Raw genomic sequence first — 27593 nt, forward strand, 5'->3', positions numbered from 1 at the left:
AGAAATATTGACGTGTACGCTTTGTCCCGTCTCCAGAGGTATTCTTGACTTTCTTTTCGACTTGCTTCTGAAGGTAGGGCAGGCTCAGTTTTGGAGATAAAACTCCACACTCCTCGGTCCATAAGGATTACTTTCATATTTTCTTTCCACGTACTCCAATTTGACGAATTTAGGAAATCTATATGCAGGTTCGAAGATTCCATGATGAAACAATTATAACTCAAAAGGTTTTTTAAAAGCAAAAGGGAGTATCGCTGTTAGTTCTATACTAGATACCAAACTTCGTAATCTTTAGCAGTAGCCATCAAACTTGGATGTGCCGACTTCAAATTCCGGTCTAAAATTCTTTAAATAAATTCTTACTGTTAGTTTTGTCAACTGGAGAAAAATTCTTTAGAAGCATCATATTTTCTTAAATGTGGTATTATTTTTCAAATCCACAGCACCTTGAAGTACTCCACAGCAAACTTATGATTTAAGCTGACGATTCACTTTGCAAATTTGGCGGGCGGGAGCGGCCCCCATCTTTAAGATTCTCCATTTGAAGTTGACAAAGACTCGGCTAAATCCAGGCTAATGCAAAACTAAATATTCAGGACGATAGAACATGAATCCCGGTTATGCCATAAACTTGGCCCATAACCTTGACAGCCGGGATTCTCGCAGAATATCATATTTGTCATGTCAACAATAAAAGAGAAACGAAGTTTCTGAATAAATGAGTTTATTTAAAAACATTAGTAATAAAGAATGTCACACACAGAGTGACGAAAAGAAAGAATACCAAATGATCTGCTTCAACAGAAGCTTAAATACAGATAGCAGGTGACGTCATGATCCACGCAAGAACGACCAACAGCAAATGAAAATAAACTGGCCGATCCCCGCAGACCATGACGTCACCGACGCAAGTTGAATGCATGAGATCGACGACGGAAAATCGAACCTCATACCTTTTAACTTCTATTATTTGTCTAACAAATTGCACATTTAATACTCTTCTATGTTTTATGTGGCTACTGTATCCATATTTTTTAGGGTATTATACATGATTTTTGAAAATTCACTATTTTAAAATTATTTTATCCAAAATGTCTATGACAATTTTTAAAATCATTTTCCCTAAGTTTTTAGCCAATATGGAGAAAACTAAAAGAGCCTTTGAAATGAATCTCTTTTAAAGAACATTAAGGGATTAACTTGGTTGAAATATTTATAATTAGTATTTCCAATGCAATTTATTCAAAGAGATTTTCTATTTACAAGTATAATCAAAAAGTGGATTAAAAGGTTTCATGATTAGTTACACATGCAGAAAAAAAAGGTTATGCAAGTTGAAAGGTAACACACACAAGAGTTTTTTTTTTTTAATTTGTATATCTTAATGAAATGTAATTTGTATATCTTAATAATGTAAGTTACAATATTGAACATATTTTATAAATAATTCTCGGATTTATCTATCATATAAAATGTATATGTCTAATAGATATTCACTGATTCAAATCAAAATATATGCTTCAACGTGCGCAAGAATTTGATTTTTTCAAGAAATATGCAGATTTATTATATAAATAATAATAAATAATACTCAGATTAAAGTTTGAATTTGTATTGGTGTGTTTTGGTTTCACTGCTAAGAAAAATAATTTATCATTTCTTATTTGTTTATTAACTTTGTAAAAATGTTTCATTGTATTTTTTCTTTTCTTGCCCTTTTTGTTTATGCCTCTAGCCATGTTTGCCCTTCAGCTGATGTAGCTTTTACTTTTTACCAGCTTATTTATTCCTCTTAATGTCTAATGTTTCCACCATTTTTCTTCGAATTAACATGGGTCCTCTTTTTCTTTTGCCATCCAGCGCCCATATTAATGTTATTGAGGGAATTTTAAATGAACGCATTCTTTAAACATGGCTTAAAAAAACTTTTACTTTTTCTTTGTTGGTGAGCTTCTCTTGGTGACTTCATTGTCTCGGTTATGACAGACCTATTTCCTTAATTAGAAATTCTGCAAAGACCCAAAGTATTGTAACATTTGTTGTGGTATATATGAACCTGTCTCTGAGATTATTTCGTTGTTGGTGTTTCAGTGCAAATAATTTTTAGAGACTGCGGAGGAAGAAAGTTGTCCAAGAAGTAAATTATTTAGGAGGGCAGTCACAGTGATCTAGTTCTCATGGTCAATTTTTATTTTCTTTAAAGCAAAAATTCATTAAAATAGCTTTCATGTTTTTTTGGGATTCTGTATCACGTAATGTCATTTTTTTGGCTTTCTGTTCTGTATCACGCAATGTCATTTTTTTATGATTAAATAAATTTTAAGCTGATTATTTGTGTTTGGTCAATCTATCTTAATGTAAACCAAAGTTACATAATGCTTATACCACCAACACATTTTTTTAGGTCTTGCGGCAACTCATATACCATAAGAGCAAATTGGAATGTAAGGCATCCTGCATGCAACGTCCTTCGATTAAATTTTATCTCTCTGTACTTCAGGGTAGTCTCCCCCACCTTTTAATGTTCACAGTGCTAAAATTCATCACATTATGTGTTGGACTTACAAACCATAATCAGGTTTTATATTTTGCCCGGAAGAAAAAAATAAAAAAATAACTGGACAAAACAGAAGAAACTTTAAAAATATCATACAATGGTTTAGCTATAAGTTCGAAAAGAATAGCTTAAATTGAAATAAATTAAATGTAATAAAGTATCAGTAAGATGAAAGTTTTTCACATCAACTTTTAAACTATTTTCTTTTTATTAATTTTAATTTTATACATAATCTTAAAATTTATTTATCGTATTATTTAAGAATCAGTTTGAGTTTTCATACTTAATGGTGCTTAATTATTAAACTAAGTGTGCTACTTAGTTTACTTGCAACTACTTTACTTGCAAATTGTGATTTTGATAAGTGATTTGTAACAAAGTATATGTGATTTGTTAATTTAGTAGCATAATGACGGAATTAGGTGTGGTTAGAGTTGTATATGGTATAATTGACTCATTGAAGATTGTGGTGAAAACAGGATAATGAAAATGATAGTTAAAAATAAAAACTGAATCATAATTATGATGAAACTTTTAGTTAGTATTTGTAGATACAAAATTTTATTTTATCCATAAGACTTTCTAAGATAAATAATAAATTTTCAATAATAATATTAATAAGGACAGGCCATGGGAGATAAATCTCCCATAACCAGCACAATTGAAAGCTAAATTGAAAAATGATTGAATTGCTCCCAACGGACAGTTAGGAGCATGCGAAGATATCCAAAGTTGTCAATTTATTGAAAGATAACATAGCCAAAAACAAAGTCAACACTCTGTAATCAATATTAGATTGGAAAATAATTTGACAAAAGCAAATCGCCAAAAAGACTGTGAAAATTAGTGTAACCATGAAACATTTTTGCTGTGAGAAATAAAGAATGACGAGAGATAATAGAATAAATAAAGAATACTGTTATTAAAACTTGATTGTAACTACAAACTGTTTAAAAAAAATTTTTTATTGTTTTTTTTAAAAAAAATGCAATTTTTTTCAATTTGAATTGAAAGAAACCAAATTCTTCAGGTGTGGTTTTATTCCGTTTTTTTTTCTGTGGATTTTTCTAGTCTGGTAAAAATTTGCCATCACTAACCATACTTAATTGATCCAATTGCTACAGAGAAAGACCTGATAGCGTATTTATTTATTCTCTTCTTGCTGTTCAAATTATGTCAAGATTTTAATGTCATGGAATAAAAAAAATGGATTTGTTTTTTATAGATTGTCTCGTGTTGTGATGGAAGGAGCAACAGAAGACTTTTCAGATGGTCCGCAAGTTTTACGAGTGGAACAATGTCAATGCCCACCCAATTATAGAGGAAATTCTTGTGAGGTATCTCTTAGGCATAAATAATTTCTCAGTAAATTTCTTTTAAAAAAAATATCGATATATTTTTATATATCAATTCAATGCGGCCATCAAACGGCAAAAAAAGGAAAAGTTGGTGAATTTTATCAATTTTGAAAAATCAGAACAAATACCTAAAAGTCCAATATTTTTCTAAAAAAAATTAGTCTTGTAATAATTTTTAATATTTTAAAAATTCTTCAACTCTAATAGTTTCTTTTAAGTGTTTAATAATATTTTATGTATAAGATTAGAGCATAACTAAAATATTAATATCTTAAAATATCGAACTAGCGTCACGATGTGATTAAGTCCCACTCATAGTTTCATACAGTTATTGGCCAGCAATCAAAACCGAATACGCACCCATTCACCTCCCACAACCAGAGTTAGATAATAAAAAAGATAATAATTAAAAATTCAAATATCACGATTCGAAACCTACGATTTGCGATTAAAATTCGAGTGATATAAACGTCATTATTCAAATGCAAGCAATTTAATCCAATATTGCAATTTGTATTTATACATTTTTAGAATTCAATATCGCAGTTCACATTCACACAAATTTAATAACAAATATCGATTTATGTGATTTAAAAGTTGCACATAGTGATTTTGCATTTGCACTATTTAAAAATGATGTGTCACAATTCAAATTTACGCAATTTAAAAATCAAATGGATTGTTTCATTTTGATGTGTTATTGAAATTCGATTGCGCGTAACTATTAATCGGTCTTTAAGTTCAATATTGTGATTCATATTCACTTGATCTTAATATTAATAATCTCGATTCATTTTCACGAGATTTCCGAGACATCAATATACTTAAATTAAATCTTTCGTTCTTTGTGTTTATTCTTTATAAAGGAATTTTTGCTTCAGCTCTAATTTGTTTTGATGATGCAGCTGTAATTTAAGTATTTACATTTATCTTTTGCATTTTGTCTGTTACCCTTAAATATTCCTTCATAGATAGTACAATATTCATTTTGCCTCTTACAGAAATGTGCTCCTGGGTATTATAGATCCAAAACAGGACCTTATTTGGGATATTGCGTTCCATGTCAGTGCTATGGTCATGCACAAACATGTGATGTCAACACAGGGAAATGTATTGTAAGTTTTTTTTACCTTTTAGTTTTTCAAAAAATAATGTTAAGCAAGCTACATTAATTATTTCAAATATATGACTACTGTTACATAACATTAATATTTATTTAGTATATTTTTTGTGTACATTTTGTAACTGCATCAAATTATATGCTATCTCGCATCCTTTTATTACAAAAGAAAAATTATTGAAGAGAATAATTAAAATTATAAAAGATTAGAAAAGTCTTTATCACAATAAAAATATATTAATCTATAAAAATTACAAAAAAAGGTCAATAAAATATACTGTTTACAGCTGTTGGCATTCGCACAGAGGAAAGTGGTCTATGACCCATCTTAATGTAAATTTTTTTATGGAAAATAAGAACAGTCTTTTTCTCAATAAGAATACATTAATCTCTAAAGATTACAAAAAAAAAAGTCAGTAAAATATGCAGTTTACAGCAAATAGCTTTTTTTCACCATCTCTGAAAGTGATTGACAACCTCATGTTTCAGTCAGAGTGTACTAAAGACGATGCTATCAATGATTTACTTTTTGAGTTGAAAGTAAAAGCTAGAAAGTAGACATAGAAAATTGTTACTATTTATACTTTTAAGACACAATTCTTCTTGTGCATGAAATAAAGTTTATCATACTAAACTAATAATATAATAAAGATTATCATGTGCATATAATTTTTTTTATAAACATACAAAATATACTTACCTACTTCAAACAAAAGGATTATTTATTTTTCTTTATTTAATGAATGATTAATGTTTCAAATATGTGTTCATTTTAAGGGTTGTGAACATAACACTGTTGGAGATCATTGTGAGAAGTGTGCTGCCGGCTACCACGGGGACTCGACTCGAGGGACGCCTTACGACTGTCTGATATGCGCCTGCCCCCTACCCCTCGAGAGCAACAATTTTGCTGAGAGCTGCGAAGTCTCACCCAGTGGCCAGGAAATAAGCTGTAACTGCAAACCTGAATATTATGGCCCACGCTGTGAATAGTAGGTTTCTCTCTTTTTATTTGTGCTCTAAATAGATCTCACTTTTTCACTCATATTTTTCCTTCTGCAGCTGCGCAATCGGATATTTCGGAAGGCCAGAAATGATTGGTGGTCACTGCCAGCCTTGCAAGTGCAGTGGAAACATAGATCCAAGTAGACCAGGTAGTTGCGATTCAGTGACTGGAGATTGCATCATGTGCTTAAACAACACTTTTGGTGCAGCCTGTGAACTCTGTGCACCAGGTTATTTTGGAGATGCTATATCTGCTAAAGATTGCCGCAGTATGTATCATTCCTTTCAATTTTCATTAGCAATCTTCATATATGATGTGCACTGCCTGCCAGAGGGCTGAGTGGTTAGCGTGCCTGACTGCGTAGCCAATTGGCTGGGGGGTTTGACTTTCATTCAGGGCTTGGATGTTTTTCTGTGTGTTGTCCTCTGTTGTGTAAATGTGGCCCACCCTGTGACTGGGTATCTGTGGCAATGTGGTGTGGGTAATGTTGCTCACCTCCGTGACTTTGGTTCTCAGGTGCCCACCGGGTAACGATAAATAAGCAATACTTTGGCAGAGAACGAATAGTTTGGTGCCTGCCGTTATTTTCAAATATATGTATGATGTGCACCCTATCCAGCTTTATTTTTTTGCAATTATGTCAGGAATGTATAGGGCAAAATTCAGAGATTTTGCTAATAAGTTACACATAAGGTGCATTTTTGATTAAAAAAAAAAAAAGCAAGTAGTGACCGATAAACTATTTTTAAATCTTGATTTGTTATATTTTATCAGTCTGAGGCTTGTGAGTGGTGACTCTTAATTTTGCTTTAAACAAGAACGCCCCTTAACTTTGGCCTTAATAAACAACATGGACAGTGTCTGAGCTGATACTCCTCTCTCCAAACTTCATAGCTCTGAAGTATAACTTTACATTAGGAATCAGATTATTCTATGTTACTCGTTATCTATTTTACTATACAAGGAGAAAGTGAAAATATACGAATAAAGTCTATTAGAAATGCTCCGTTAACATGCCTGGCTTTAGTTACAACAGAAAAATAAGCAAAAATAAAATTAAGCAACAACAAAAAAAAGATTTCATTTTTGAAATATTAAGTGTTAAAAAAACAATGAAATTGACTTGCCTGAACATAATTAAAAAAGAAAAAAAATCTGCATTACAAAACTCATGGTTCAGTGTAAAGTAATCTAGTTCCAATTCTTCAAAATATGCTTTTCCATGTGTCTTTCTAAACATAAATTAACAAGTTTTAAAACTTAACAAATATGCGTAAAAACTATTTCTTATCTATAGTGAAAATACGATTTTAGATTATTTTTTATTAAATCTATTCAAATTTCCTCCAATAAACAATTTTCCAAAAAATTCTTTGCCACACATTCGGTAAAGGGGTCTAATACCGAATAGTGGTTGAATATTCGTTACATCCCTAATTAAAAGTGTCCAAAATTTTTAATTCTATTCAGACAAATTTAATTACACATCTTTTCCCATATCTATTGGGGTAAAATTTCAGCCTAATCAGTTTGCTAGGTTATCATTGTAACTTCGTGTCCACAATTATTTTTAAAACTCTTATTCATATTTTTGTACCTTTGCAGTTATTAAAATGCTAAATAGGTTTAGTTAAAATAGTAATAAAAGTTAATTTAATGTTTGCAATTTATTGTTTATTAAAATGTTTATTTTGTGATATTTAACAGAGGTTTGTCCAGGCCAAATTTACTACCATTTAGTGGTACCTTCACAACTTTAGGAGAAACGGAACTTCACAAAATACTTTTTCTTAACATTTATTTTTGTATCCCCTAAAAACAATAAATCCATATTTTTACCATATTTTTGTGTTGATTTTTTAATATAATTTTTAATTTTCACAAATTATGTCTAAATTTTCACAGAATATGTATGTACCTCTCAGCAAAACCTAGACAAACCCCTGTTTAATTTATTTGAATTTAATTTTTTGTTTTATTTCTAGAATGCACTGATATGCAATGATAATCAGCTTCCTGTTTTACAAAAATGTGACTCTAAAATTCTTCTCATTTTTAGATATTTCAAAATTATCCTCCTTATTTTTAATTTAAAAAATTGGCATGTAGGGGGGCGTGGTCGCTTATAATTTTCAATTATAATTTCTGCAATATATAAGCTGTAAATAATAAATGATGCAATATGTAATAATGTAGGCAATTGTTTTCAGAATGCAAATGTGACGAGTGTGGAACTCGTGATTGTGATCACGAATCGGGAGAATGCATATGTTGGGCCAACGTCATAGGGACGAGTTGTGATCGATGCAAGGTGAGATTTTTTTTTTTGCATTAAGGTATTTGCTTCTCTATTTTCATAATTTAATTTAATTTTATAGATTGTATCTTTTACGAAAAATTTCAAGGAATTAGCATGTATTTTACCTCAGTGTTTAACCGGCATATGCAACAGTACCATACTCTCCAACCACTGTAAAATTCCCATAGTTTCAGAAAATATTCTTCTAATTAGTAGCAGTGCTGCCCAAGAAAAAGAAAACATTGAAATAATTTTTTTATTTTTTTTATTTTACAATTTAACAGTAATTCATGTCCCAATTGACACCTTCATTGGTGGCCTGATAAGAGGATCTCCACTCTACAAGAGAATTTGAATGGGTACTTGCACTTCAAGAGGAAGAAGACCTACCATACCCACACATGTGACCTATGACGTCAGCTTATCTTTATCAGCAAAATGGCGTATTAAATTTGAGCTAAGTTTCTCTACATAAGTTTGAATGTTAATTAAATAGAGAGCATCGAATGAGTTAAAGTATAATTCTTTCTCGTCCACTTCGTTTACTTAATTTAGATTTATTATTTGTATTCTATTGTAACCGTGATATATTTTTTTTGTGTACCTGGCAACTTGGATGCAGAATTAGTTAATTTCTACGTAACTCCATGCCTGTCTTTGTGTTAAGTCTCTGTGTAAATATATAGTGGTAGTATTTAAGTCTTTAATGAAGAATCTTTATGAAAGAACATAGAATGTGTCATTTAAGAGAATTGATACTTGAAAGACTTGACTTACTCAAAATAGAATGGAAAAAGCAGTTGCTAACGTAAACAAATTTCAACGTTTCAACACCCAATCGGGATCGAGATACCTATGCTACGTCACTGGTAGGTATCCCATTGCTGATCACCAAAGAAGTTTGTTTTTTGGATACTATTTTTACATGAAGCTGTTGTTAGTGGTAATGTTAGAGCAACATCGATGAATTGGTATTTAGATTTTTTTTTCATTATGTTATTTTTGTGTGAATCCTTTGATATGTATTTGACTTTTTTGTTTCTTTAAGATTAGTTCTTGTTTTCAAAATCTTTCACTACACCATTTCAATAATGAGATTACAATGGTTTGAGAAAACACTTATCTTTTTTTTTTCAAATTCTGATGATCAAACATAATCAAAATGAGTCCAAATTTGCTTGACTTCAAACAAAGAACGGAAAAAGATTCTCATCTCAGTGACACTCAATCCCTGGTGGAATCTATTTCTTTATTCACACTTAATATACTGTTTGTTGTAAAAGTAGTTTAAGAGGAAACATTTAAAATATTTTCATATTAAAGCCATTATGAAGATGGCTATGAAACAAAAGTGATCCTCTAAGCCTTTTGATTCGGCCCCTTAATTGTCTTAGATATTAAAAAAGATATTTAAGGAAAAAGAATGGTAGTAGAAAAAATATTTTTCATTCGCTATTCGTTGAGTCTTTTTCTGAGGTAATGAATTGTAATTATTTCAATTTGATTATGGCAATAAGTTCTTTGTCTTGAAATGTAATTTTTATGCTTAAATTTTCAAATAAAGGAAAAAGAAATACTCGGAAATTTTCTAAAAATGATAAGTAAAAAAAAATTATCATTTCAAACTACTAACTATATTTGCTGGGATTTACTTAGTTTATATGTTTTGGTCTACAAAGTGAAAAAGAAATTAGGTATACATGTGTAAGTCATTCTTGTAATTTTTGTACAAAATTTAAATACATTCTGCATTTTTATGATTACAGCTTTACGTTACTTGCAATGTTGGCCATGCAAAAATATTTTCCAGTTTTTGTGCCCAACTATCCAAAAATAGTTGTATATCCTTGATTGAATAAAGCAATCATGTTTCAATTAAGAATTTTCAAGACTATCATTTTAGCGTTTTGGCTATGCACTTTGTGTTTAAATATTCAAACTGCTTGTTGTTGTAGGAAAATCACTGGGGTTTTGATTCCTGCTCTGGTTGCCGCCCTTGCAATTGTGGTCCTGCTTCAGAGAGTGATCAGTGCGATTTACAAACTGGAAGTTGCAGATGCAGACCAGGAGCTTCAGGAATCACTTGTGATGTTTGTGAACCAGGCTATTGGCAATACTCTGAAAATGGATGCATCTGTAAGTGCATAAAACACAACAAGTATATTTTTAGATAAGTATATTTTGAAAAAATATTTGGAAGCTTGTATTTAAGAATATATAATATTAATGTAAGTATATTTTGAGACTTTCATCTGTAGTTTTAAAATTTTTTTCATGTATTGTTGTTAAGTAATGGCAATTTTTAAGTACTAACATAAGCCCATTAAGCAATTCTGTTAATTTTAAGCAATTTTAGTCTAATTTTCATAACTTTTAGCCTATTGAGGTGGCTGAAGATATCAATTCAGAGTTATAAGTCACCTTTACATTGATAATTATCCATTTCCTATGCTATTTGTCTTATCTACACACCTTGTAACTTAACTGGTATTAATAATTTTCTATGTTCTGCAGAAAATCTTTAAAATGATTGCATGTCAGAGCTACTATTTATTAATAGACTAAGTCATGTTAAAATAACACATTTTATTCAGTTTTCCAATTAGCCGAGTTTTAAATATCTTGAAGTATTTTTGGTTTTGAATTATGGAAGTAACATTTCAAATTATTAAACAACTGTACATGCAGTCATCCTCAGCATTCCTTATAAAACTGATATAAAGCTCAATAATCTGCTAAATAAAACTGATTTATGTTTCTTAAGCATAAAATCATATCTGCGGAAGTTTCATAATAATTATCAAATGGTTTCGCAAATGTTTTGTGTAAGCAAATATTCAATTGAAAACAGAACTTGGTAAAACAAATATATTTGTTAGAAATTAAAATCATCGAGAAAAACATCACCCGCTTGCGATTATAACACCAGGCAGAGTGACAAAATTCAACAAAAGAACCAACAAGAATGACTCCAGTTTCAGTTGTCAGTATTTATACAACCCTAGGGACGAGTTGCTTCGTCATTTACAAATCAATGTTCCATGGTAATGCCAACATTACTTTATAAGAATTTAATTTGAAACAATAATCAAATTTTGAATAACTAAAATTTAAAATAATTTGAAAGAATTAATTAACAATAAAACAAAGTATACAAATATTAAAACTCCTTCAGTCTTTAAATTTTAATCTCAATTTGTAATCAAAAACAACTAGTATTGACTTCATGCTTATGACAGCTGAAAATATCTGTGTGTTCTTTATCTATCGAGTGATTTGCTTGGTCAATAAAGATTTTTTTTTATGTATGGTTCTTGTATATATAGTTTCTTGTATATATGGATAAGCTTTATATTTTAGCTTGTAACTGCGTGGAGAAATATTCTTCTGGTGTGATGTGCAATTCTTTCAGCGGCCAGTGTGAGTGTTTGCCAGGTGTGATTGGAGAGAAATGTGATTCCTGTCCCTATCGATGGGTTTTTGTCAAAAAGCAAGGCTGCTATGGTAAGAAGTGTTGCAAAATAACCATGATCGTGTGATATAGTTATATTTTAAAAATCAGTTTAAAGCTTAATGTTTTTAACTTCGTAAATTTATTTAAAAAATGCTGAATATAATTACTTTGAAATTAAACTTTTTCAAAGAGATATACTATGGTTAATATAAAAGGATTATTTTCTATTTTTTGAATTGCTGCTGCTAGATACTTAAAAACAGTAAATCAGAATATTATTTTTTCAAAATATACTCTCAAAGATTAAGCAAAAGTTAAAAAGTCTACTATCAACTTATTTGCCATAATGCTTCATAAGAAAAACTTTTACTACTTCTACTGAAAAATGCAAAAGCATTGATTTGAATGCCAATTTAAACTCTTGGGCATAAAAAACCGGAAAATTTCAAAATTTCCTTCCCGAAAAAAATCTGGTTAATTTCCTTAAATAAACCAGGTTTTTCCACCTATTACAGTTGAAGCTCAGAGTGACTGTTTATATTTGAGAAATGACTGTTAAATTTTTTTGATACATCTAACTACATATCTTTTTTTTTTTTTAAATTTTAGAATGTGGTGCCTGCGTACATGGATTGTTAGACACAACTGATGACCTAGAAAATTCCATTGCTCCCATCACGGAAGAAATGAAAGATGTCTCGTTAAGTTATTTTGCAAACAAACGTTTGCAAAATGTGAATGAAACTGCTGATATTCTAAAAGTAATTTATCTTATTCTAAAAGTAATACATCTAAGCATAGCTTTTGAAGCTATGTACAGTATGCCAAAAAAGAAAAGGAACACCCTAAATAAATTAGAGTTTCAAAATAGTTGTCTGTTTAAAATTTGAAATTAATACTATGCAGCCGATTTTGTTCAAGTTTACATTTTGCGATGTATAATAAAATGATAGCTAAAAATATGGAATAAATAATATTATAAATAATTATTAAAAGTTATGTTTTTTAATGTTAGGTAAATGAATTTTATAATTGTGTGCAAATTTTTTTTAATTTGCTTAAAAAGTTCTTGAGATACGGAGAAATACACAAAAAGTATAATTAATATTAAGATGTCCAAACTTACAACTGCTCTCCTAACTTGTTGAAACCATTGTGATTTGGTTAATGAAATCAAAAATTAAAATTCTTTAAAACTAAATTATATATTTATATTACATGTTCGTATAAAATGGAATTCTTGGAACAACTGAATTTCAAACTGTATAAAATGCATTAAAATCATGTTGTGAAATTAAATATTTATATGAATTACCAAGAAATAACACATCTTTGATTGTCTGAAATTTTCCTTGGAGGATATTCTCTTGTAACTTTGCCAGAGGATTTGATACAGCTGAGGCTATATTGCGAAGAATTTTAAGCAACAACAACCAAGAAATAAAATATGTGTTATTACTAAAAGAAATTTAATTTTTTTTAATCAGGAGTATGATTTTTTTAAATGAAAGAAACTTTTCCAAAGTCTTTATTTCAGAAGGATTAACATATTCCTTTTTGGGCCGGTGGTACAATAAAACAGGAAATGATAAAACAAGTCGAGTTTATTTCAGATTTTACCTTTTATTTTCTTCTTTCCAACATAATGCTGAGTGGTAGGGCTTTACTCTTTCATGCCACAGGTCCTGGGTTTGATTCAAGGTTTGGGCAAGGTTTACTCCGACTTTCATCCCTTCAGTGGGTCTATAAAATGAGTACCAAGCATGCTTGGGTACTCAACTCTGAGTTCCACCTTTGGCCCTCTATAGGCTGTCGCACCATTGAGTTTAGTTTCTAACATATTACTTGATAGGTTGAAAGCTGAGACTTCTATTGCAGATGTTTTACAGATTTACTGACATCTGGGGAACGAATATTGGCAGAAAACATATTTTTTTCATAAAAGGTACAGAATATTTACTAAAATGTCTCCTTAACTTATCACAAAAAAGGCAAATCATTTTCAGGAGTGGTGCTATGCAGAGCCTTCCACATGCTCTTATAGTAATAAAAGTTTTTACCAAAGGATAGAAGCCACATCCCATTTTCCAGATTATATGTCTTAATTCCTTGTCAATATTTAATTTTAAGACATTAAAAGATAATTCTAACTGACCCTGGTTGCTTACATAAACTTTGGATCGTCAAAAATATGTCTATACTGGAGCGAGGCCGAATTAAGAAAAGCACAAAGCACACCGGAATTGGGTTACGTTCTCTCTGTTGCAGTTAATTAAAATAGAATCAAGATAAGGAAATTATATATAGGGTAAAATGTCAACGCTGTTAAAATAAATAAAACTCAGAAAACTAAGTTGACTCAATCAAGAAAATTCACATTTCGAATTGAAAACTATGAAACTGAGTTAATAGAGTTAAGCTGTAGAAATCTTCAAACGAGTGTAATGCAGCAACATCACAACCATATTTTCCTGATTGCAGCTGCCTCCCATATTTTAAGGGTCAGGTAGTCAGGTATCCAAATCTATCAAAAGAAAAAAAGGTTTATTTAGAGTAAGTGCATTTTTGTGTCTGATTTCTTCACTCAAATTATTGTCTGCACCTTTTAAACCGTTAACACTCCTGGTACATGAAAGTCCAATCATTAGATCAAAATTATTCAGGGTTTACCTTTTTCGTGCAGTGTACTTATGATCGAATTTAAAACTGTAAAAACTATTAAAAAATGTGTTAAGTGGGAAAATATTAAAAATTGAGTTATTGTCTTGCATGATATTTTAGTTCAACCCAGTTTTGTATGATGTATTTAAAAGTCCTGTAAGTAACAAAACAACTGTTTTGTGTTCAATTACAAAACTTATATTCTGTTTTCCACAAGAGGTATTTTTTAATTCAGATAATACAATGTGAGGTTTTTTTCATTTTGTGACAGTGGGCAACTTTATTTTACATACACTGTTACCCAAATGTATACATACTTTTACACGGGACGCACATGTAAAAGTATGCTTAACTTTTAGTTAACAGTATAAGTTCTATACTTATGAACAAAATAAAGCAATATAAACGTCAAAGTAAATAGGGAAGCCATTCTTAATATCAGAAGTAATGCTGTTTTTTATTATTCTATCAATTTGAGTATTTAAAGTTATGGGATACCGATTGCCCTTATTTCATATACTTTCCTAACATTATGTACTTTTTTCAAATGTCAAGAGTTGTTATATCCGACTACATTTTTATTTCATAAAATAAAGGCACTATTGTTGCATAAATCAATGGTTAATTATAATTGACCCTAGATTAAGATAATGTATCGAGTTAAAATATTTTTTAACTTTTTTAGTTGGGATTAGATGCAGGTAGTTCCTCGGGCTTCGACTATAGTCCATTAGTGTATGAAGTGCAGTTGATTGAGAAGAATGCTGACACCAGTGATCGATGGGTAAGCTTTTGTTAAAGCACTTTTTAAAGAATTATAATTTTAGGAAATTTATAACATTTATTTAGTATGAAATGCAGAACTACAACATTAAATTCTAAGTTTCTTTACTCTTTTTTTAAGACTCTTTTAAATTAAAATTCATGCATATCTGTAGTAAAGAATAAGAATAGGTAAAAAAAGAAAAATATTCATATAATAGAATACAAAGCTTTTAAAAATGAGGAATACATATAATTTAGCTAAATTTAAACTATTTTTATTTTATTATTATCTTTTTGTGGCAATTTTTCAAAGCTATTATTAGTATTTTATCTATTTTCAAAATGTATTGTTTTTGTTTGTTTTGTTTATTGATAATTAGCAGAAAATTCATATTTTTTTAATTCAGAATTCAATAAAAATATTAGGAAAATATTGCAGCAGATGCTAACAATTTTTGAATTTGGTTAGTATTCAAATTTGACAGTTTTCATAAGCTGCTTCATACAATTCACTCTATCAAATTACCATGTAAAAAGATTTTTAGTTTTTTCCCACAAATTCAGTGTAAAATTATTTCAAATACTCATGACTTGCAATATTGTAACGAAATTTTTATACTCTATGATTTTGTTAAATTTTTTTAGTAATCCTTAAATTATAAATAAGAAAAGGCTCAAAGAATTATTTAAGATCTGTTTGTATAGAAACTGTAGATTGGATGCTATTTTTTTCAGCATTGATTGTTTAAGTACATCATCTAGTGCCTGATCCTTAGGTTGCATAATGCCCTTTCGAGCTGCGTTTAAAGCTCCTAACACATGCATTACAGCTAAAGTTAACCAATTGCTCATTTGGCCTTGTGTTTAATGTTTAGATACCCACAAAATTGAATTATCCAACAATGAGTGTTGAATAATTGGGGTTCAACTGTATTTATTGTTTTGTTTATAAAATTTTATGCTGGTCTCTCTCTCTTCTAACTAAATTTTTAATGACAAATGTAATTGCATGCTATTTCATATCAATATGTTATAGAGCAATATATCCTATATTTGTTGAAAAAATATAAGAAAAATTTAAAGTATTATCATTAATTAAATAGAATAAATTTACATAATAACATAAAATTGTATAATCATATTTGTTAAACCTATGTAATTTGATTTGTGACCAGTCACTTAAAAGGTTTATCTTTTTTTCACCTTTGTTGCCTGTGCTCTTTCATTTATCTGTTTCGCATAATGCTGCTTGCCAGATACACAATTTTTTGAACCTTAAATATTTTAACCCTTTTATAGGTTCATCTTATGTGACTTTGCTGATCTCTACCCTCTACACCAGCAAAGTATCCATTTTTTTGTTTGAATAACACATGAAAATGTAGTTTAAAATAAGATGACACGCACTATTGCAAAATACCGTCACTTGATGTCAGCAGTTTCAAAATTTTTTCACAAAAGTGTTTAGATATATTCATTGAAACTTAGTTAATAGTTAACCTAGTAATGCTGACACCCATTAAAGCTTAAAAAAACCTTTCATATCATGAATAAGTTTTAATCCCTTTTGATGCTCTAAATTATTTTAAACTGAAAATAGGTGGTGTTAATGTTATTAGAAAAAAAAATTAAATAATTTCTATAAAAAATGTAATTCAAAATTATTCATTGTTTGCCAACTGTTATAAAGACCCACAAAATTATTTTTCACTATGTGTGAAATATTTTGAGAATATATTAATTAATTCTATTCATTTTCAGATGACTCATTTGCATTCTGAGGCATTGAGTGTAAGAAACGATGCCGATTCAACGAAATCGGATGCTCTCGAAGTAGAAAACCTTATCAAGAGTGCCATTGGTAAAGTCAGAGGTAAATATTTTCTGTTATTTAATTACATAACATTTTTTTAAAATCATTTTTTTAATATTTTCAAGGATGTTGAAAAATGACTACATTACCTAAAGTTAATTTGAATCAGGTAAAACTTGAAAACCATTGATTTATAAAGATTGAGATCTGGTGCTGAAAATTTGATGTTTTTTCAATTTGAATTTTGAAAGAGCACTCACTAATAAAATTTTCAAAAGGCTAGAATTTCCAGTAGATGCTCCCCACTGCTGTACACGCCGCACCTGCAAGAAACATCGCTAAAAATATTAGTAGTTTTAATCATCATATAGGTTGCACTACCATAAAAGGCACACTTCCAATTTTTATTGAAGAAAAAACTTTTAAAATTATTCTTACAGAAGAAACATATATAACCAATCAGAATCATAATTTGAGAATGTGTGCGCAGTAAAAAATAAACTAATCACAAAATGAAAATAAATCTCACACTTTTTATGTATTTTTCAAATATTTCTAGCCTTGTGTTTAATCAAATCCATCAGAATCAGATTCTTCACTTTTGGAGCAATACAAATGTTGTAGTTCATTTTCCACATCAACATTGTTATCCAACATCAAGCAAAGAACAATCTCCCACTTAACGATAAGATAAAAGAAGGAAATGTATGAATTGAATTTTGTATAATTAGTATAGGAGATGAGCTAAAAAATGTAAAGAAAGCAGTGCGATATGTTGAAATACATGCAACCCTCACCACATGCTAGGTCACATTATTGCAGGTGCAACCAGGAAGAAAAACTATTCCATTCTTACTGCCATTCTTTGCCAAGCTTCTATTGAATTTTTTGATATCTTGCCTCCTATAGCATCTAGACCCTCGAAGTTTTGCGAAGATAAACAACGTTTCTGTAGTGAAGTTCACTCTGTTAATGAGAGCGCTAAGGTCCTAAAAATATTGAGTTAACCCAAGCAATAATTGAAAGACAGAGCAACAAAATCAAGAAAAAAAGGAGACATTTTTTTGTAATTGCAGATTCGCTGGTTTCATGTTGAGATTAGGTTTTTGTATTTTTTAAGGTGTATACGGTATATGTGGTTGATGATTTTTAGGAAGACTGTGTCTTCAGTACAACTTGATTCGGTACAGTGCCTTTCTTTTGTAAATTTTCAACTTTAACTGTAAATTTTTATTGTGTGTTGCTATAATGCATGAAGATCCCGAGCGAAAATTTGTATTATTTTAACAATCATCCACGATGAACAAAAAACAAATAAATAGTTGTAGGCTCTTTATTTTTAGTTAAAATTATACTCGAAACAGATATTTTCATCTAAAAGGATGTGTTTCATGTAGTACAGTGTTATTGCTTAAGCACTTATTATGATATATTTGTGAATTTATTGTAAATTTAAGTTCCTTTATTGTAATACAATTGTTTATTTTATTCACTGAACAGACATTATTAAGGAATTGGGAAAACTCTCAGAAGGTTTGGAAGATTCAGTGGGAGAAGAAGACGACATTGATACCTTAGTTGCACAGGCAGAGTATATTCTAGAAGATCTGCTGGAGAGAAATTTTGACTCTCCCAAGAATGACTCACTCAATGAATATGATTCAGGCATTAAGTGTAAGTATTATATAGTTATTTCATCTATCACCTAGCAAGTTATATTTAAAAAATTGTATTTTAGAAATTTTTTTTTAGTCTGTTATAAAAAAAGTTTTTTTCTTGTTTGTCCTATTTTTTTCCTACAGTATTTATTTTTAAGCGTAATAATTTTTCATGCAGTCCATGAAAAATTTAATTTGATTTTTCGTAATGTGTATTTAAAGGTGCAACAAAATAAAAATTCACATAATTTTAATTTGTTTTCCTTTAAGGGCATCTACTCATCATCCTATAATATTTATTTCAAGGTTAAATGAGCTCGTAGTTTAATGTGTGCAATATTTTTCATGCCATGTATTGTATTGCAAAGTAAAATAAAAATTAACAATGCCAGCACACGACCCCACTTCTATATTCCAGAAGGAGGTATCTATTAGTTTTGAAAGTAATAGCAATAAAATTTTTCAAAAATTCAATTTCTTTCACTCAATTCTCATTAATTGACATTATTTATATCAAGGTGTAGAATCTGATTTTTCCAGTCATGTTTTTATTTGCAAAATAAATGAAAAATTAACTTTCCCAATAGTACTTAAAAATCGAGAAAAAGAATTTTTAAACTATTTCTTATTATACATTTAGCTTTGCTTTAAATCAAAAGTAATAATGTTTCAGTTTCTGTAAGAAGGAAATTGTATTAAAAGTAACATTGTTATAGACAAAGTGGAAAATCAGGTCTGTAAGAAAATGCCAAAAATTTATTACGAAGTGTTAAAAGATTTCTCATTTCATACATCCCAGGTATTTTACACCATGGCAAACCCATAAAATATCAGTTATAATTATTTCATACTTTTAAATATTCCTTCTTCAAAATTTAAAAACTCTATCCTTACCTGGAAATACCTCTTTTTTGTATTAAACTGTGAGACTTTTTGTGCTCAATAAGGCAAAGATAATTTATTTTTTTAAAAAGAACTTTTAATTAGTGTGATTTTGATTAATTAGTATTAAGAGTTATTTCTTCCTGCCACTAGTTAGCTCATGCTTTATTTTGCTTTCTTTAATAAGAAATACTCATATTTTTTATAATCACCAGATTAATCAGAATAATACTCAGTATTATCTGCTCTTGATGTTACTAACATTGGCATTTTATTTTTAAATTTAATAGTAATTGTCTCGCATGTTTTTCCCAATTGTAATATTAATAACTAAATAAGTTAGTTAAAGTAATATTTTTATTTCATTAAAAAAAGTGATTGATTTAATAGAGAAAATGTTATTTTTCGTAGGTTATCAACTCAATAATAAATTATACCCGCTTTGCTCAAAGAGTCACTGTATACAATATTTAGTTAAAGTATAAAATAAGTTCTCATATTTCATACTTAGATTATAAATCAGGCATTCTGAACAATACTTATATAATGGTGTGTTGTAGTATTGGAAGAGGTAACCCAATTTGAATTGCCTGTTTTGGAAAATAAAGAGAGATGCGAAGAACAGGGAGAGAAACTGATGCATGTGGAAGATTTGTTGGATGATCTTACAAAAGACAGCCAGAATGCCTACAATGTGGCAGACGATGCACAGGCTTTGCATGAAGAAATGGAAGGAATGTCTGTTGAAGTATGCATAACCACATATTTTATATTACAGAGGCAGTTTCATTGAATGCTTAAATAGGCTTTATACATTCATCAGGTTCTTGATTCTTCTCTAATTTGCGAAATTCCACAAATCTCAGGACCGTTGATTCGCGAACTTCCATGAATCAATAAATTATATTCTCACAAAATTTCCTCGGAGTTGCGCCAATCTAAAATTTAAATTTCATTACATACGCAAAATCTTGTTTACTAGACATTTATACCGCCTTTACCAGCACCTTTTTTTTCCTAAGTTCTCATCGCGCTACAACGGCTTTTTTGTAATGAAGACTTGTTAGAGTTAAGACGCAACTTTGAGTAAATGAGGCTGAAAAAAAACTCCATAATAACTTCTGCTGGAATAATGAACTACTAAGGCAAACACAAAAGTATAAAATTAATAAACTAAAACGTAATTCTAATTTCAATGAGTAGCAAATTCCGATTTGTAACAGACACATTATTTAACATATGTGATATATTTGGCCCCCTTTTTATTTGGTTACAATTGAATAAAATTTTTAATACAATATTTCAACATGGAAATTTCCAATACGAACGGGCATGCCAGCGTTCTTGATACCATCGCTTCGTGTTTCGATCTTTTTTTTTCTTTCGCAGTTAATGCAATTGATTTTCTTGCGTGACATTTAAAATTCCAATGTTATTACGACACACTTTTTGATGCACTTGATTTTCGTTAAATACATGCTGTGTTTCGATCGGAGTTTTTTTTTTTTTGTTTTTTTTTTTGTTTTTTTTTTGTGCAGTTATTGCTGTTGATCTTCGAGCCATTTTTTAAAAATCCTGATATTATTATGATATGGAAAATTTAAAATCACACACCTGAATATTCACTATTTGACGCAATAATTCTATTGTTTTCTTCAATCCATTTTCCGTCTATTTTTTAAAAATCTGGATAATTTTAATATGGTATCATGAATTATTGAATCTCGAAACATACTTTTAACTAACCACTTTTTGAGGCATCAGATGGTGTGAAATTTCACCTTCAATACCCGTTGTTTTTATCATCAATCTTTTTTTTCAGATTTAGCCATAGATTTCACAAATTTTAAAATCTTTTTTTCTTTTTTGTAATGCGATTCTAAGTATGCAAATGGTGGTACAACATTTTTTTTAAAAAATATATATTTCATGTTTAATATAAGAGGGAAAAAAATTATTGGATAAAAAATTCTTCCTTTAAATTTTATAAATGTTACTTTTATGAAAACGAGTTTCTTATCTATCTTCTATGTGCAGAAAAAAACATATTGCAAGAAAATTTCAAATAATATCTTCTTCCAGCAATTACATGTCTGATTTATAGAAGCCAACTTGCTCTACATTACAGGCAAATCTTTTTTACTGGTAGCAAAGTTTATGCATTAATGTATAATTTAAAGTTATCTTGACACCACTATTTATAACAATTTATAAGTTAGCTAAGGAAAGTAGCCCAAATTCTGAAATTTTTAATATGCTATGTTTAACTAAATGAGCAGTTGGCATTCCTGCACATTCATGATTACTTTTTTACAAAAACATCAAAATTTTCTCTTTAATAATTCCCATAAAGTTATATTTCTCTGAAGTATAATGAGTTAAAAATTTGTTTCGTAACAAATGTACATAAATTCAGGATTTGGCGTACAGTAAAAGATGCACAAAAGTCTATTATTTTGAGGTTGTAGCTATCAGAAAATACAAGATGTGATATTCACAGTTGTTGTAATTTCAAACACTCTTTTAGGATAAACTGCAGAAAGCCGAAATGGAATCTAAAGAGATAAATATTGTGCTTAAAAATGCTTCTGAATTGCTACAACACCCAGAAAATGATTTGACCGCGAGTGTTTTCAGAGTAAGTGTTTGTATTGTTACTTACTTTTACTTTTTTGTTCTTAACTGATTTTCCCCATACTTGCTACCCTAAGCTGCCAACTACTAATTTACATTTGAGCTGTCTAGAAATCTTTTTTTTCTTTACTTTGGTTTTACCTGTCTTCTTAACTGGTTTGCCCATCCCCTATGCGAAGGATCGAAATCGGGAAGGCATGTCTTCGGATTATCCTCGGGGATGTTTCCCATACCGTTGCCAATAGCCCATTGTGCAGCTCTAATGCGACGTAAATGAAGTACCTGCCTAACTGGTTTGCCCGTACGCTGTAAGTGCATCCTTAAGTTGTCCCCAACAGTTTTGACATTACGTGAATCAATATTTTTTCCTTTTCTTTGCTGGTTTTCCTGTATCTTTGATTCCAATGAAATTATCAAAATGTTTCACCAAATGACCTTGCTTGTTCTCTGAAATACTTTCCATCCGAATTTTTCTTTGTGAAGGAAGGATGTGGGGAAGTGTTTCTTCTTTTCAAAATTTCAGGTCTGTTGTATGCAGCTGTCATGAATCCTAAACACTGTAGTCTTTTTTTTCTTCCTCTTTTTTGAAAACTTTTTTTAATTGCATATAGAGTATACCTGCAAAAAATTTTTTTAGGATTTTGTATTTCAAAGTCATGAAATTAAAATTAGTCTAAAAGCATTAAAAGAGAGTTTAGTATCCTTAAAAAGCATATACTTACTTAAAATACAATAAAACCGTGTATTAGTAAAATATAAGAATTTATTAAATAGTAACTAAATTTTTACAATGGCCGATAGCAATATGAAATGAGACAAATCACCAACTCTGCATAAGACAGGAGGATGCTAAAGGGCAGAGGTAGAAAGTAGGTACTGTCTGTCTTACCGAATAGCCACCATCTGATGCATTACGGTTGCTATCAATTGACAGGATTAGTATGTTTCAAGTAGGTACACTACAGGATTAGTATATTTCAGGTAAGGGTAAGGCGTGGCCAAAAATATGAACAAAACAGAAGAATTCCTACTGTTGGACGTTGGCAAATTTTTTAAAGAAAAATATAAACTAAAATAAATTATTAATTAGTAAGCAACTTGAAAGCTTTTTTCTATAATTTAAACTAAAAATTATGAGAAAATAAACATACAAAGGTGCATTTTTTTAAAAAATGTATTTATTTAAAAAAATAATTTCAAAATTTAAAATTATTAAAAATTTATTAATAGCACCAAATAAAAGAGATATTGAACGAGTTGATAATGATCCGAACAAAGTAAATATGAGTAATAGTAATCAGAATTAAACCCATAAACACAGATAATTTTACCAGTGTGTAATTATGTGAACAAGGAATTAATTTTTTTCAACATGAAATGTGAATTAACCCACTGGCGGTTATGGAAATGGGCAAAATTGAGAGAATGTTTCTCCCCTACACACAGTTTCCCTATCAGTTAACATGGGAAAACCGGTTTTGCTATGCAGAGAAGTCTGCAGGTTAAAATGCGACTTTTTACGTGCAGAACCGTCAGTGGGTTAAAAGGCAGTGCTTTTAAGGAATGGCAGTTTATTTTTAAGTAAAAGGCACATTTAATAGGATCAATGGGCAGGCAAGGTGAGCTGCCCTAAAAAAACGCTTAGGTAGAACACTGCATCAAAATGGATAGTGATTTCAATGAGAAAGAAAAAATAAACAAATCGTATTTTGCTTATGTTATGTATACTGATCATTTTATTTCACTATAAATTTGAAATGTACTGTAGTTTGTATGTCTCAACAAAATTTTCTAAAATTTTAAATTTGTTTTCATAAGAATATCAGATATCACAATTTAGCAATTACAAACCTTTTTTATACCCATTGTTTGTTTACTGAATACAACCTTCTTGTTTAGGTTAAATAAAGGATATATTACCAACGGTTCACCAATTGTCGAAGTACAGTCTGTGGCAGGACCCAAGTTAAATTAAAAATAATAATAATAATTTTTTTAGTAACTTTTTTTTGACATTCCCCAATATGAATAAAAAGGCAGGGTTTTTAAGGGATGGCAGCTTATTTTTACAAAGAGGGCACATTTATAGGGATCAAAGGGTAAGCAAGGCAAGCCGCCCTTTTAAAAGAGCTTAGGAAGGGCACTGAAATAATACAAGAGCTGGAGAATCACTTCTCTCCCCATCTCTTTTTCAATGGTGTTTAATTAAACTCGACAAAAAACATGCCTTTTTTTATCAATATGTTTAGCAAAAATAATTTATAATAACAGTTTAAGGGGCTAACACTGCTCATTGCTTTCTTATTAATACATAACCTCCTTCTAAAATGTTGTTGAAAAAAAAATGAGTGTTCCTAATTTTACTTTCTTCCCACCAAAGGATCTTGGTTTGAAATCTGATCGCCTGGCCTTTGGAATGATAGACTTGAAGGATCAGTTGAAAGACACTGAACAAAATTTTCAGGATACAAAAGATCTGGTCAATGAAGCATCTGAGCATGCAAAATTTTTAAAGGATCAGGCTGATCAACTGGAAGAGTAAACAATTTGTTTTGTTAATAGCTTGCATGTTATTTATATATATGGCTTAAAATTTACAATAGCGGTTAATAAGAAATTAAAATAGTAAATGAGGAAGCAAATGTTTGATTATAAAATCATGCGAAACCAGTTTTCTTTTTTTTTCTTTTTCTTATGTGACTTAATTTTTGTTATAGGACTTGATTTTTTTTTTTTTTGACAGTGCAATTTTAGCAACTTTTAAAAATTAATGTTGCATTTTCTAATAATCTAACAACAAGTATAAAAAAAATAAATATTTTTTTAAAAGAAAATGCTATTTATTAATGAAATTTTCTTATTAAGTTTATTTTAAACAATAAGAAAACTTCCCGGCTGTTTATGTTTTTGTCATTGTATTATAAGCTATGTACTGCAAAACAAACAAAAAAAATTTCATAAATCTGTATTTTATTCAGTTTTTAAAAAATATATTATTATTTATTAGTTGATGCTGTAGTTGTTGAGCAGCTCTTCTTGAAGACATTTGGCAAGCACTTGGATTGTTTGTTTTTTTTTTAATTTTACAGCAGATATATGGTTTATCACCCATTTCAATTGTATGCTTTCCAATAAAGATCTGAAATTTTTTTTTTTTTTTTTGAAAATATGTATTTTTAAATTTGAAATATTTAAAAAGAAAGTTTCTTCACACCTTAACAGTAAAAGTTTCTATGAAAATTCAACTCTAGAACTTCTTAGCAGTGACATAGCAAGGGTTATATTTTGGAGGTAAAAGTAATGCAAAGTTTGTGATCAAGTGTGCGCTCATTAATCAGGCAGGGCGGAGACTTGAACACCATTTGAGCTTGACTGTATATTCTGGAATTCACACAGAACTCAAGTACTTTACTTTTTATTTTAAAAATATTTAGAAAAGATTCTGTAATAAGATGAAGAAGGAAAATTTAATACTTTTAACTGCTTCTTTTCCTGGAAGCTAAAATATATTTACTTGCTGAAGGATGGAAGTTTTATGATAATTATTTGTAAGAAGTGTAATGCTTAAGATCTTTTTAAGAGGAAACAAATTTTTAATCATGAGATTCTTTTATAACGAGAAAAGTTTTTGGTCTGGTTAATAAAGAAGGAAAAAGATTGTAGGCACAAAGAATTAATATAAAAGGACTCATAGTTGTTTATATATGTTACTGTGAATGACAGAAATAAGTGGTTGTTGACTTCTGGTGAATGTTGACAATCACATAATTGCATCCCTAAAATTCCAGAATTCACACGTGCATCCTGGGTGGTGCTAAATGAGTAACAGCGTTCGGCTGTGGCAGCTAGTGGCAAAGCGAAGGAAATGAAAGAGTTTTGTTTTTCCATACTACAATGGAATGCTGGAGTCATTTTCATCTCCAAGTTTGAGGAAATTAAGAAAATTGTTTTTGAAGAGGATGTTGACATCCTAATAATACAAGAAGCAAATATCATAGAAGAGAAAATTAAAAGATATAATATAAAGAATTATACTATGCATGGACTTTTTAAATCCAGGCAAATTGCCAGTGGTATACTTGTTGCAATTAAAAATAAATTAACCACAACTTTCAAAGTGGTGAAAGAGATAATCAACAATGATTCATCAGAGATTGTGGAGATTAGCATGTGGAACAGAAATGCCCATTTCAAAGTTTATGGTATTTATAGCCCTCCTAATAACAACAATCTTAACCTAGACATGTTAACTCCATTCAAAAATACAATTATTGTAGGGGATTTCAATGGAGCATCCCCAAACTGGGGTTACTCTGATCAGAATCAGGTAGGGCAAATTGTAGAAGATTTTATTGGTACCAATGCATTATTTCTTTTATACGATAAAGATGATCCAAACATCTTTATCCATTACTCAGGAAGTTCGACAAATCCAGACCTAAGTATGGTTTATGCAAACATAGTTGAACAATGCCCATAGTTGAACAATGCCCAGTGGACACGGAATGATTAAGACCTCAATTACAACAAAGTTGAAACTCACTAAGACCCCATCAAAAATTATGTGGAACTTTAAAAAGGCTAACTGGAAAGACTTTACTACAGAGGTTGAAGGAAAAATAAGTAACATAATGAATGAAACATCACCATACAAACGAGCTTCATCCTTCTCTACAATTCTTCTTCAATGTGCAAAAAAACATATCCCACGCGGAAGAATGAAATCATATGAGCCTTTTTGGAATGACAAACTAGCCAAACAAAAGGCCATCGGGGACCAAGCTAGGCTGAGAGCAAAAAAAGCTGTGAATAAAACAGAAGCGGAATGTTGCGTAGATGTTATTAAATGGAGACTCGAAAATGCCGTCATGAAAAAGAAAGTTCTCGAAGCCAAAAGAGAAACTTGGAATGAATTCCTTAATAGGATGGACTATCGGGTAGATGGGAAAAAAGCCTATCTTTTAATTAACAGTCTCAACAACAAAGGAACTCCAAAAGTTAACCACCTAATGGTTTTTGGAGACAAAGAGATCTGAGATCCAAGTTTAATAGCTACAAAATTCAACGAATGCTTTCTCAATCAATTCTCCTTAAGTAAACAATAAAAGAAGAAAGAGAAGACACAGCTTAGAACAAATTACTCAGAGAGAAACCAAAAGAGAAACTTGGAATGAATTCCTTAATAGGATGGACTATCGGGTAGATGGGAAAAAAGCCTATCTTTTAATTAACAGTCTCAACAACAAAAGAACTCCAAAAGTTAACCACCTAATGGTTTTTGGAGACAAAGAGATCTGAGATCCAAGTTTAATAGCTACAAAATTCAACGAATGCTTTCTCAATAAATTCTCCTTAAGTAAACAATAAAAGAAGAAAGAGAAGACAC

The 27593-nt window shown here is 30.0% G+C and overlaps 1 protein-coding gene across 5 annotated transcripts in view; it reads left to right on the forward strand.

The window, feature by feature from the left end:
- Nucleotides 1–27593, forward strand: part of LanA (laminin subunit alpha) — a 136831-nt gene that overhangs the window by 73866 nt on the left and 35372 nt on the right. For all 5 annotated transcript variants that reach the window (XM_016064242.4, XM_087153522.1, XM_071184348.2 and 2 more), the window contains exons 28-41: nt 3783–3894; nt 4917–5030; nt 5813–6027; nt 6098–6309; nt 8252–8352; nt 10296–10476; nt 11701–11844; nt 12404–12555; nt 15141–15239; nt 16982–17093; nt 18534–18707; nt 20134–20321; nt 22101–22211; nt 24588–24745. In XM_016064242.4, the coding sequence (XP_015919728.3) occupies nt 3783–3894; nt 4917–5030; nt 5813–6027; nt 6098–6309; nt 8252–8352; nt 10296–10476; nt 11701–11844; nt 12404–12555; nt 15141–15239; nt 16982–17093; nt 18534–18707; nt 20134–20321; nt 22101–22211; nt 24588–24745 (2073 nt within the window). The remainder of the gene's footprint in view (nt 1–3782; nt 3895–4916; nt 5031–5812; nt 6028–6097; nt 6310–8251; nt 8353–10295; nt 10477–11700; nt 11845–12403; nt 12556–15140; nt 15240–16981; nt 17094–18533; nt 18708–20133; nt 20322–22100; nt 22212–24587; nt 24746–27593) is intronic.

The sequence above is a fragment of the Parasteatoda tepidariorum genome, chromosome 10 (genome assembly GCF_982258835.1).
Source record: "Parasteatoda tepidariorum strain Cologne lab strain chromosome 10, Ptep-v5.0, whole genome shotgun sequence".
Taxonomy (NCBI): Eukaryota; Metazoa; Arthropoda; class Arachnida; order Araneae; family Theridiidae; genus Parasteatoda; species Parasteatoda tepidariorum.